Source organism: Phacochoerus africanus, chromosome 3 (genome assembly GCF_016906955.1).
Source record: "Phacochoerus africanus isolate WHEZ1 chromosome 3, ROS_Pafr_v1, whole genome shotgun sequence".
NCBI classification, from domain to species: domain Eukaryota; kingdom Metazoa; phylum Chordata; class Mammalia; order Artiodactyla; family Suidae; genus Phacochoerus; species Phacochoerus africanus.
In genome coordinates this window covers 134,614,063-134,628,258 of record NC_062546.1, presented here as the reverse complement: position 1 = coordinate 134,628,258, position 14,196 = coordinate 134,614,063, and the positions used below count along the sequence as shown (strand labels likewise).

At 35.4% G+C, this 14,196-nt stretch overlaps 1 protein-coding gene across 1 annotated transcript in view; it reads left to right on the top strand.

Annotated features, from left to right (window-relative positions):
• The window catches only part of KCNH7 (potassium voltage-gated channel subfamily H member 7), a 488,362-nt gene that overhangs the window by 398,767 nt on the left and 75,399 nt on the right, over positions 1-14,196 (top strand). The window contains exon 7 of the mRNA XM_047770438.1: positions 9,467-9,892. Coding sequence (XP_047626394.1) covers positions 9,467-9,892 — 426 coding nt within the window. The remainder of the gene's footprint in view (positions 1-9,466; positions 9,893-14,196) is intronic.

Here is a 14,196-nt window from a genome sequence, read left to right as displayed (position 1 = left end):
AAGTGCTAGGACCCAGGAATATTGCCTTACTTTTTTCTCCATCCCATATTTTAGTTATTTCTCCCTTTACACTCTCCTGGCAAGTGAGTCCACTTTCCAGAACTTTAGCCACTGCTTCTCAAGGATTTGATATCAAGTTCCAAACCTTCTGTCTCCTAGGCACTTCCTCCTATTAGTACCTGGCACATACTTTTCTGAGATTCTCCCATCTAAATGCTTTATTTCTCCCCTTGATCTCTAAGCTTGTTCTTTGTTCATCTGTGGTTTTGAACTAGAGTGCTAAGTGTTCCTTTTCCTCATTTCCATTTTTTCTTAAATTAGGTTAATTTAAAAACAAAAATAAAGGAAATGGAAAGAAGAGAGCATGCGTATAGTTTGCATGAGAAAGGAAAAAGGAGAGCCAAGGAAGCAAACATTAGGCCAGAAAGCATCTGGTGTCAGGAACAAGGTGATACCTGAAACAACTCAGAGCAGCATGGCACAGGCATGGGGCTGGTTCAGAATAATTTGAATACAGAGCCAGAACCAAGGGCCACTGTGCTGCTAGCCATTGGCATGGAAATTAAGGGGGGGTTATGGTTCTGGAAGAACCTACAATTTTATTATGGATATATTTGAAGTAATTTAAGAGTATTATAAATGCCTAAGATATTATCTAACCTATTTCTTTCATAGTCTGAGAATCATACATATTTTGGGAAGCAGATATTTTTCATATGAATATATACAGAAAATATAAAACACTAAACCTGATATTTAGCTAGATGACTTTTATTTTCACAAATTCATACAATCTTCCTGGCTCAATCCAACACTCAAACACAAAGGCATATGTGTGTACACATACACTCTTACACGTATAAATCACTGTCTACTTAAAACCTTCGAAAATTATTTGAGTACAGAATGCTTCAGTGATTCTACTACCTAATTTTAATATTTTATCTATTTAAAAAATGTTCCTATGCTACATATTTGATTTATTGTATGAATATTTTCATTTTTTAATTTATATACCTGGGTAATCATCAGTGTGGCTGGCTGTTACAGTGAAAATTAACTCAAGTTTTGCTTTATTTCTCAAATAAAATGCTGAAAAGCCAAGAGAGCGTAAATCTTTTCTGATGCTACATAATCTATCTGATGCACTTTGTCACTGACTACTCTTTTGATAGATAAAAATACAGCTAGCCTATTAGTTAACTGCAAGTCCTGAGTAAAGGATAAATAACAGATGAGCAGTCTCTACCAACACCTCAGCATGGCGTTTAACAGCTGCCAAAAGTACTGTATAATCTTTTGGAAGGCTTAATCGTTCCCTATTGCACTTTTCAAAAGAGAAGAGTAGTTATTAATCCTGGTGTTCGCACAAAATTTTCACAGTAGATCTTCATTGAATAAATAGTGCTATTTCCTATAAAGATTTTGGTTTTATATAACACTTTACTGTTCAAGGTTAAACAAATAGTAATGTGCTAGCAAGAAGAAAAACTGTATTTGGTAAAGAAAACCATATTTTAGGCTGTATTAAACTGTACATTTAATTGGTGGTTTGAGGAAAGAAATTAGAAGTGTCTTTCTGGAGACCATGGAGTTCCCCTTTTTAATGCAGCGAGGTTTCTTCCCCTCTTTTCTTTTTCTCTTAAAAGAAAATCCTTATAATGGTTCAATTAATCGTGTTTTATCGTTCTAAAGTGTGTTATTTCTCAGATGTGTGGGAGAAGTTGGCTCTCAACAAAATGTAATAAACTGTGTAGCAGACTTTTTCTTTTCAAGTCATTGGCCCCTTAGAATCCTATTTATGTTTTTAAAACAAATATTTACCTATCTCATATTTCATTTCAACAGAATGGCTCCTAAGAACTGCCATGATTAATTTTAACTTGTTAGGGACCTATGATTCATACATTTATCCAAATCCAAAGAAGTATGCGGTGGAGTTCCCTTGTGGCACAGCAGGTTAAGGATTTGGCATTGTCACTGCAGCAGCTCAGGTCACTGCTGTGGTGCGGGTTTGATCCCTGACCATGGCCCAGGAACTTCCACATGCCATGGGCACAGCCAAAAAAAAAAAAAAAAAGATGAGATATAAAAACTATAGGCATCTAGAACATTAAGATGGAAATAAGACAATTAAAACAATCTGTAAGGAAAAAGAAATAATCATTCTGAAATTCTAAATTCATGTAGTTTTTTGCAAGATTAAAAAAGACTAGAAGTAATGAAGTAACTCATTATCATTTTTTTGTTTGTTTTTGGTCTTTTTAGGGCTGCACCTGAGGCACATGGAAGTTCCCAGACTAGGGGTCGAATCAGTTACAGCTGCCAGCCTACACCACAGCCACAGCAATGCAGGATCTGAGCCACCTCTGTGACCTACACCACAGCTCACAGCAACATCTTTAACCCACTGAGCAAGGCCAGGGATCGAACCTGTGTCCTCATGGATGCTTTGTCAGATTTGTTTCCACTGAGCCACAACAGGAACTCCTCATTATCATTTTTTTAAAAAGAAAAGATATGAATCATTTTAATTTGAGAGATCATTTTTTCTAGAAATGAATTATAAACACATATATAATGCAAATATTAACAAAAATGATGTTAAACAACATAAACATTATATTTAGCTTTATGGGGAAAGAAAGCAAAAACATGCTTCTTATGTCAATCCAGAATGAAAGTTTGAGGTTTGAATATAAAATGCTAATAAAGTAAGAGTAATTTAATGAGAGGCTTAACCCGATGAGTCTTGAAAAGTGGCTTTATTTTAATCTAACCTGATGAGCAGTGTAGCTAAGTACACACAGAGGAATGGGCATCTGCAGACTTAGTCCAACTATCTTTTTATGATATGATTTGTCCCAGCCACCAATGTGACATAAATTTATACGGAAATAGTTCAAGGCTGGGAAAAGTTGGGACTGTATGCAGTCTGTGTGAGCAAATGAAGGTCAACATCATAGGAAGTAGATGTGCAGAGAGCAGAATAAACCTTCTGTAGCAGAAGGAAGGAGTCCTAACTTGCCTAAAAGGAACCAACTCAAATCTGGTAGGAGTGAGACCCCATGATGTGTGTAGACCCATCCTCATATTGTAGGTGTTTCTGACCGAGGCTTTATGATTATTTTTTTAAATATTGTGAATAATTTAAACATATTGTAAAAATAGAATGGTATATACCAATCACCCAGTTTCAATAAAAATCAACATACTTCTAATGTTGTTGCATATAGCTAGATTTTCTCTCACCTTTCCCTTCTTTCAATCTGGAATTTTATTAGAGCAGACTCCAAATATTATAGCATTTCATCCACAAATATTTCATTATGTATTCCTAAACAGTTAAGACTATTTTTAAAAACTTAAACACAATATTATTATCATACACAAAACCAACATGTCAATAATTTCTGTGATAGCTTATCTCAAAAATGGCCATAATTGATTCCTTCTTTCCACACTCCTGTCATTCCCCTATCAAAAGGTAAAGACTGGTTTCCGACTTTCTTGAATCAAGGCTATCTTATGACTGCTTTGGCCAGTAGAATATAGCAGAAGTAATGCTATACTAGTTCTAGTCGTAGGCTTTAAGAGGATAGATATTTCCGTTTCTCCCTTGGGAGTACTAAACCTCCACATAAGATGTCTTACTGCCCTTTTTGTTAAAGAAACCATATATAGAAACTCCATGGAAAGGAAAGACTATATGGGGAAACATGTATATTATATGTTATATAATATGATATTATATATAATTACCATATTATAATATATATGTGTATATGTGTATATATGCACATGTATATACACATATACCTATATATGTATACAGAGAGAGACAGAGAGAGAGGCGTTTGTTCCAGAATCTTGAGTGAACCCAACCTTCCAATTATTCCCACCAAGATACTAGACCTGTGAGAGAACCCTTTTTGGATTCTCCACACAAGCTCAGCCACCAACCAATTATTACTGAGTGACCCCAGCTGACACTATAGAACAGAAGAATGGTCCAGCCAAGACTTGTCTAAATTTCTCATACAAATAATCATGAATAATAACATGGCTGTTGTTTTAAACCACTATGTTTCAGCTTAGTTTATTTTAAGGAGTAGATAACAGAAACAATTCCTTAATATTATCGATGTCCAGTAAGTATTCAACTTTATTCAACTGCTTCATATGTTTCGGTTGTATTTGGTTTGTTCAATTCAGGATTTAAACAAATAACCATAGAACAATGAAAAATAATAAAAATTACTTTATGTAGGTATTTCCCACTTTATCAGCTACTTTTATAGAAAGTATCTCATATGATATGGTAGCTCTGTATAGAGAGGTGATTTGGTCAAAGATTACTATCCTTATCACACAGATGAGAAGAAAAAGATCCAAAGAGATTAAATGATTTACCAGAAAAATTGTATCCAAAATTTAAACCCATGTCTTCAAATTTAAACTCTAAGACTCTTTCTCTTATTCCAAACTGAGTTGAGCCTTCAAAAAGTACTATGATGATTGGCTCTAATAAGAATCATTATTAGAATCACAAAGAAATAAATGGGCCCTGCTGTATAGCGCAGGGAACTATATCCAATCACTTGTAATGGAACATGATGGAAGATAACATGAGAAATAGAATGTATATATATGTATGGCTGGGTCACTTTGCTATACAGCAGAAATTGACAGAACATTGTAAATCAACCATAATAAAAAAATTTTTAAATGTTTCTCCATTCTTCATTCTTAGACCCTGAGATGAATTTATTTCTGAAATATGCTTCTCCTCTCTACCTCTACCACCTGGTTCCTAGTACAGGATTTCCTTATCTCTGTTCATTCATCTGTGTTTCTTGGTACCAAAGTATTAACTGACCTGTCAGCCTTTAGTCCTATCCCTCTTTGGTTTCTCCTCCATTCCACTGCCAGATGCATTTCTTAAAACTAACTTGGCCACCTTGACCTTCTTGCCTAGTAACCCATAGCAATTCTCAAACTAATGTCCGCAAAAAGGAATATTCTCAAGGGCCCTGAGTTCTCCTGGAAAATATTAAAAATTCCTATCTCTTGGTAAAAACTTAAAATAATATAATAATCTTCTGAATCAATAACATAATCACTTAATAACAGAGTACTGTCATCTACCTGATTCTGGTACCTCTGATGGCATTTGGATTTATGAGACTTCATGATACCAAAGCATGCTATATGATGAATAAAAGTTTTTGAAGTCACTTGGTTAGTAAAATTCAGAACAAAATTGAGTGACCATATAACACAGATATAGCCATGAAGAAGTTTAAGAACTTATATCAAAACATTTTGTACTATACCAGTTACTACAAATGCATTATTAAAACACACTCCATTGTTGCACATGCCAAATTTCAAGGATTCAGTATCAATAGATATGATGGACATTAACAAATGAACTACATTTCTGATCCTGGTTCTAGAGATAATTTGATTAGATATTACATAGAATTCAGTAACGCTTCAAAGTTAAAATCAACTCCAAGGAAATAAAAACTTTTAGAGTATCAAGTAATACCACTTAAATGGGTTTTTGAAGCCTAGTAGGAGCAACATTTGAATTAAGGCTTAGATTATAATATCCTCACACAGCAATAAGATCATTGAAGTTTGTAATTCTGTTTTGACTACATCCTTTTGCAAAAAAAAAAAAAAAAAGTATTGCATTTAGAATAGAGACAGATATTTTACCAGCTAGATCAAACTACACATTATGGCCAAAGTTCAGTCTGTTTTGACTCAACAGATATGTCAAATATTGAATTAGTGATAATAGTGTGAATTCACTGGTTTTGTAAATATTTTTGTAATTCATTTGTTTTCATTATTTGTCATTGTAGTAATTCACTAGGGCTACCCTAACAAAATACCACAAAATGAGTGGCTTAAAACAATAAAAGCTTGCTCTCTCACAATGCTGGAGCCTAGCAGTTCAAAGTCAATATATTGGCAAGGTTGGTTCCTTCTGGAGTCTCTGAGGGAGAATTTGCTCCATGCTTTTCTTCTAGGTTCTAGGTTCTGGTGGCTGCCTGGTGTTTCATGATTTGCATCTCTATCTGGCTTCATTGTCACATCACATCCTCTCTGTGTGTTTTTGTATCTCTGGATCCAAATTTCCCTATTTTTACAATGACTCCAGTTATTGCAGCAGATCCCACCCCAATCTCCTATGACCTCATCTTTACTTGACTACATCTACAAAGACCCTATTTCCAAATGAGGTCACCCTCATATGTACCAGGGATTAGGACATCAATGCATCTTTTTGGGGTACACAATTCAACCCACAAGAGTCATATTAAGAGGTGTGAGCATAAGAAAATTTAACCTGGTTTTATTTTTATACATATTTATATAACATTACAAATAACAGTAATGTAATCATCATTGGTTTTCTGCCCTAAGCATCTTTCCCTTGAGAAGGAATCTGTGTTTTATTCATATGTGAGAAACTCTAACCTAAAGGAGAAAGCCTGAGATCCCTATCACATCACATTAGGTCTTCTACTGACATCCTTCACAACTCCTTCCTTGGATTTTATCCATCTGCAATATAAGGCAGCTTTAATTCCTCAACACACAACACATTTTATGCATCCCTACCTTTGTTCATCCTGTTTCCTCTGCCTGTGATGGCCTTACCACTTCAACTTAATCTGCTTCAACTACTTTCTATTCGGAGTCTCAATTCAAGTGCCATCTTCTCCTGAAAGTGTTTTATGAAAACTGCCCCCCGCACCCCAGTCAGCACCACTATCAACTCCGGGAATTGAGTGGACCTCAACAAGTCTCCCATTTTTTGCACGTCTCTCTCCCAATAGACAAAAAACTCTGTTATGTCAGGGACAGTGTCTTCCCAATTTTTCAGCCTCCACTCTCAGCGCAGCAGGTATCTAAATGTAAAATATTTGTTTGCACATGTGGAATGAAGAGTTCCTCCCACAGTTTTTACTTCTCAAGAGTAACTCCAAGGTGCTGGATGCATTTGCATTTATACTTCTGCTAAAGCAAGTGTTCAGATTGGAATCAGAAGCATGAAACTTAATCAGAAAGCAAGCTCAGACTTTATCCCTACATTTAAAAATAACTTTTTTTTTCTTCCCTTTGTATGATTATATACCCCACCCTTTTTTTTTAATGAGAGAAATTTGTGACTTCAGGGATTTGGGAAGATCTCAAAAATTTTAGCCACGTTTTGCAGAGTATGGTGAGGGCATGGAGGAATCTAATGGGACAAGGAAATGAAAAGATAGACTGGTCCATATTTTAGATGACTTTGAAAGTCAAAATAAGGTTTTTGGATTTTACTTTCTACATACTGAGTAGTCCCTGGTTTTTGAGAAAGGGACATTACAAAATGATACCTTGTAAGATCTTCCATTCCTTCCAGACCAAAATACCATATACTGTTTTCTATACTAAGCATAGCAAATTAGAGTTCTATTACTCTGCACTTATCAGTTGACAGATTATCCAAATATTATTCTTATTTGTATATTGGGAGTTAGATGTACATATAGGTAATTTCGTAAACAGTGAAACCTCTTATTTTCCAGTGTTCTTTTTTACTAATAATTAATTCCTATCATTTCTTATAGTAACTTAAAATAAAATTCCTTTTCCACCATTTAATAGTAGTTCAAATTTACTCTCAGCTGTACTCTCAGTTCTTTATTATTTTTTTCAAAAACTAGTTAAATCAGTTTAGCTCTTATCTAAAATTTGCCTATTTTAACTGGGCTATGGTTATATTTAAAAATTATGTTGTATCTCATTTAGGGTTATTTAATGTCAAGTTCTTTTCAAAATAGGAATGATAACTTATATGTGAAAAAAAGTATGGTATACAATGATGAAAATAAGGTTTAACATTGAAATTTGCCTAAAATAATTTATTATTATAATCAAGTTAAAAATCTATATCCATTGTTTTACCAAAAAATCAGAAATAATATGCTCTGACTAAGCAACGGAAGATTGCCTGAGATCCACGCTGCAAAGTTAATAACATATTAGCTATATTTAGAAAAACCTAGTCTAAGAAAATTTACTTAGTAAAATTGACTTTGAAATAGGGCCATTGCACATATGCAAGGTATTCATAAGAGTACATCCTATCTTTCCCTCAGTACATGCCTCAAAGTGCCATTTGTGGAGCCATCAAAAATTTTTAATTCTTTAAAACCACCATTAAGGCTAATTACATTTCCTGAGTAGCTAGATAACCTTTTTGTTTGACTTTTGTTCTTGAAACTTGATCTAAAATCACAGAGTCATCAAGTTTTCTACTGAGTAGGGTCACAGTGAAGTTTAGCTCTCATTTTTTCAGATAAACGAGGAACTAAAAGGCAAACTATTATAGTCTCCCCAATGCTTTATTAACTAGAATAAATCTTAGAGTTTAAGTACCCCTTGGTGGCTGAGAATCTTGAAACTTCTCCAGATCTATATTCTGCACATCTCCTTGTACCATTCTCTCTACACAGTTCTCTAAATGTGATGAAAAAGTTCGAGTGTCAGTAAATTTGTCCTAGAATATAAAATACTCCTTCAGCCTTTTAGGAACAATACTCCTTGTATTTATTTTAATCGCATGTCCCCTTTTTTCTAATGTTAAAAACAGATTTAGGAGTTCCCGTCGTGGCGCAGTGGTTAACGAATCCGACTAGGAACCATGAGGTTGCGGGTTCGGTCCCTGCCCTTGCTCAGTGGGTTAACGATCCGGCGTTGCCGTGAGCTGTGGTGTAGGTTGCAGACGCGGCTCGGATCCCGCGTTACTGTGGCTCTGGCGTAGGCCGGTGGCTACAGCTCCGATACAACCCCTAGCCTGGGAACCTCCATATGCCGCGGGAGCTGCCCAAGAAATAGCAACAACAACAACAACAGCAACAAAAAGACAAAAGACAAAAAAAAAAACAGATTTATAGGTGGGAAAATTTTCATTAAAGATTTGAATGACGAGTTTATCAAAGTTTAATTATAAATTAAATATATGTAAATTAAATGTGACCATGGATCCAAGTAGACTTTCTATTCATTACAGCCAATCATTTCTTAGGTTTGAAAATTGAATTTCTCTTGTATCAAACTGATTCTATGATTTTTTTAAAAAAGCTATATATTTTTATTTCTGAAAAGTCGTATGTTCCAAAGGAACCTATAACCATTCCTTAGTATCTCAGTGACAATATTCATTATTTTTCAGTGAAAATTATATTTATCAAGGAATACCAATGAAGTTTTCTGGGGTCAAATAGGGTTTATACAGGTTCCTTAAAATGAATGTGTTTCTCATACATACCTCGCAATTACATGTTTTTGTTCATTTTTCTAAAATATTGTGCTATATAATTGCCTTAATATTATTACAGCTTTGGAGATTAAATAATGGCATTTTTATGTAGTGTGTGGTTTTCTTTTCTCTGTTCAGGTTCTCTCTTTAGGAGCGGATGTCCTGCCAGAATATAAACTGCAGACACCACGCATCAACAAGTTTACAATATTGCACTACAGTCCTTTCAAGGCTGTCTGGGATTGGCTTATTCTGCTGTTGGTCATATACACGGCTATATTCACTCCCTACTCTGCAGCCTTTCTCCTCAATGACAGAGAAGAACAGAAAAGACGAGAATGCGGCTATTCCTGCAGCCCTTTGAATGTGGTAGACTTGATTGTGGATATTATGTTTATCATAGACATTCTTATAAACTTCAGAACAACATATGTAAATCAGAATGAAGAAGTGGTAAGTGATCCAGCCAAAATAGCAATACACTACTTCAAAGGCTGGTTCCTGATTGACATGGTTGCAGCAATTCCTTTTGACTTGCTGATTTTTGGATCTGGTTCTGATGAGGTAAGAACTGCTTAAGAATCTCATTTTCTGAAAGATTGAAATTATTAAAAGTGAATCTATTTTAACTGCAAAAAAGTGGTTGCCTTATACTTTCTGTATCTCACAGCTAAATTCATTTTCAATTGGAAATGCTATAAATGAAATGGAACCATTTTGTCACTGCAAATAATTCACAATTCTATTTTTGCTTAGAGATAGTAAAGACTATCCTTTAAACAACAAATTAAACTTTGAGACAAGTGTTTCATAGTATACAGTACATTCCTAGGATGTAAAATTTCTACATATTAACTTTATGTATATAAAATTATCAAAGATGAAGATGCCTCTTTCTTTCTTAACTCATAATTGTGATCTGTGACAGCAGGTACTTGTTTTATGTTCAGATTATGTGGAAGAGGCATTTTCTGAAATGTCTTGTTCAAAACTCTTTTTTTAAAAAAATAATATCTAGGTTGGAAAATAATTCTTGTGTTCCCAGTATTTCATAATGTTTGAAACTTTAAGGAAATCTGACAAGTATACATAATAGTGCATTTTGTAAGTAGAAAGTCCATAATTTTAATCAGATTCTTCTCAAAGGGGTCTCTAAAACAAGGTAAATTCTCCTAAATTCTGGCACTAATTCTTTGTAAATAAGTTTCCTGGATTCTATAACAGAAAAAATTTCTAGAAAGTGTGAAAGGAGTTGTAAGGGATTAGATTGAGAAGATAACTTTGATGTGTTGAATTTTTAAAATCTAGGCCCCTTTTCAACCAAAGAATCCCTCACCATCCTTTTTTTTTTTTTTTAAGAGGAGATCAAGTATCATAAATACTGTCTGTGGATGGTTGCTCCCTGACTAATTAAGGCTTGTGGACAAGAGAATCTCCTCTGCCAAGGGGAACAGTAGGTTTTGAGGTAAATTCTCTCCTACATAACACGCCCGCCAAACTGTGGATGAATTAAAAGCAGGGCAATGGAACAATCTATTCTTCCTGGATTCTGCCAACCTTAGACAAAGTCTCAAACTTGGCTCTCCTCATCTGTAAGGATGATAATAATTCTTTCTCCTCTTAAGTTCATTTTTAAATTGAGACTCTATTGAGATAACATACGTAAAACTCTTAGCAAAATACTTAAAAAATCAGCTGCTATTAAAGTAGTTGAATTTTTAATGTTAGATAACTCCTAACTTTGTTTTTTTAATTAAAAGGCAAGAAGTGAAATATTTCTTTATCAATATTTATCTTTATGAGTTTCTTACAATGGGTGAATCCATGTAATTACACCAGATACATTCTTATTGATAAACAATAGAGTAAAAACCTCACTCTGAAATTTTAAACTATATACACTAACAGAAAATTAGATTTAAGCTTAGCGAAATAAAAGAGTGGGTAAACAAATAAATAGACAAATAAGATTATTAGGGGGAGTTGATTTACTGATACTTAATAATAATCAAACCAGTTAGTACTAGAATATATTGATTATTCTAGGGTAATTTCTAAGATATAGCATTTGATTCATTCAGCCTCAGTTACTTTCTCACTTGAAAATAATGAAATTTATTAAAATATGTAACTCAGATAATCATTATTTCAGATGGAACTTCAAGTGAGCTTAAGCAAGAGAAAATTTACATGATTCAAATTAGTATAGATTGAAATAGCCTTGGAAAAAAAATGCTGTCTGGACCACCTTTCTCATGTCACACCAAGGAAAAGGTGAAGTTTGCCTCAGAGAAGGCAGCAATGCCACTTCTTTATTCTGATATCATTTCCTAGATTCCCCTATATTTCTAAAGCTGCTCTTTACTCTTTTTTTAAGATGTGATTTGATATGGGAAAGGTCCTGGCTTTGGAGTCAGATGAGGTGACCTGGGTTTGATTCACCTCTGTGCTACTTACTTGCTATATTTAAGCAAGGTATTTAACTCATATAAGACTTCATTTCTTTTTCTGGAAAATGGTGAGAGACAGGTCCTTGGGATCTTTAAAAATAAAAGAGCATACATGAAGAGATAAGCCCAATACCAGGTACATAGTTGTTGCTTACCAAAAGTTACTTCTTTCTCCTTCACATCCCTTTGGATTAAAGTTGCTGTTTCTTAATGAAGTCTTTCTTTAAAAAGTTATAGATTACCACATTAATCCATAAATATCTTAATTACTTATTCAACAGAGATTTATTGAGTGTCTATTATCATATCATAGTTATTAGATTAGCTAGTTGCAGCTACAAATTCTGAAGAAAAGAGATAAAAGAAATGTTATAAGGACAGCAATCGTGTTGGAAAGCACAAGAGCTTGGGATATGTGGTAGTGGATAGTATGTTCATATCAAGGACAACAAATGGAAAGGTGGGTCTGGAAGAAGTGTAAGGAATCAGATATTGGGCTGGTCAGCTATGAAGAGTAACAAGACCTGTGATGGATTGTACTATTTGATACACTTTTCAAGAATGACAGTGGAGGACTGGAGCTCACCTTCTCTCATTAAAAAAAAAAAAAAATTACAACCAAATGCTGAACAATCTTCAACCAAATGGACTGGAAACTTTCAAAAAAGATACCCTAATAAGCAACCCTATACCTACCGGGTGGGCAGCCCACAGACTGGAAAGTAACTGCATCAGAGACACTCACCACAGAAGTGAGAGTTCTGAGCCCCATGTCAGGTCCCCATGCCTGGGGATCTGGCACTGGGAAAAAGAGTCCCTGGAGCATCTGGAATTGAAGGCCAGTGGGGCTTGTGCACAGGAGTGCCATGGGACTGGGGGAAACAGAGAGCCCATTCTTGAAAGGCACACACAGACTTTCATGTGCACTGGGTCCCAGGGCAAAGCAGAGACTCCATAGGAATCTGGGTCAGACATGACTGCAGTTCTTGGAGGATCTCCTGGGAAAACAGGGGCTGACTGTGGCTCATTGTGAGGGAAGGACATTGGAGACAAAGGTCTTGGGAATATTCATCAGTACCTGTTCTTCTACAGGTGGCCATTTGGGAAAATCTGGCCCCACCCATCAGCACTGAGAAGCCCCAGGCCAAACAGTAATCCAGGTGGGATCACAGCACCACCCATCAGTAAACAGGGTGCCTAAAAACCCCCAGGCATACAGCCACCTCTAATCTCAACAAGAGACAAAGCCCCACCCACCAGAGGGATAAGAACCAGCTCCACCTACCAGTGGGCAGGCACCAGTACCTCCTCTCAGGAAGCCTAAAGCAAGCCCTCTTACCAACTTCAGCCACAAGGGGGGCAGACCTCAGAAGTAAGAGAGGCTACAACTCTATTGTCTGCAAAAAGACCACATCAAAAACCTGTAAAATGAAAAGGTAGAGAACTATAACTCAGACAAGGGAGCATGAAAAAAACCCAGAAAGAGAGCTAAGTGATCTGGAGATTATCAGCCTCCAGGAAAAAAACTTTAGATAGGTGATAGTGAAGATAATGTAGTACACTGAAATAGACTGGAGGCAAAGATTGATAATTTACAGCAAACACTGAGCAAAGAAATACAATATTTAAAACTTAAGCAAGCAGAAAGGCAAAATACAGTAACTGAAATAAAAAATTCATTAGAAGCAGCTAACAGCAGAACACAGGAGGCAGAAGAAGGAATAAGCAAGGTGGAAGTCAGACTAGTGGAAATCACTGATGCAGAACAGAAAAGAGAAAAATGATTGAAAAGAAATGAAGACAGTCTAGGAGAACTCTGGGACCATGTTAAACACACCAACATCCGTATTATAGGGGTGCAAGAAGGACAAGAGAGAGACAAGGGGACAGAAAAAAGTAGTTGAATAGATAATGGCCGAAAACTTCCCTAACATGCAAAAAGGAATCACTCACTCAAATCCAGGAAGCACAATGAATACCATATAAAGTAAACCAAAGGAGGAACACCCCAAGACATGTATTAATCAAACTGACCAAAATTAAAGACAGAGAAAATATTATAAGCAGGTAGGGAAAAGAAACAAATAACATACAAGGGAACCCTGACGAGGTTATCAGCAGAATTTTCTGCAGAAACTCTGCAGGCCAGAAGGGAATGGCATGATATACTTAATGTGATGAAAAGAAAAAACCTCCAACCAAGGTTACTTTACCCAGCTAGGCTTTCATTCATATTTGAAGGAGAAATCAAAAGCTTTACAGACAAGCAAAGCTAAGTGAATTCAGCACTAAACGAGCTTTACAACAAATACTAAAGGAACTTCTCTAGGCAGAAAAGAAAAGACCACATCTAGAAACAAAAATACTACAAATAACAAGGATCACCAGTAAAGGCATACACAGTAAATGTAGAAAATC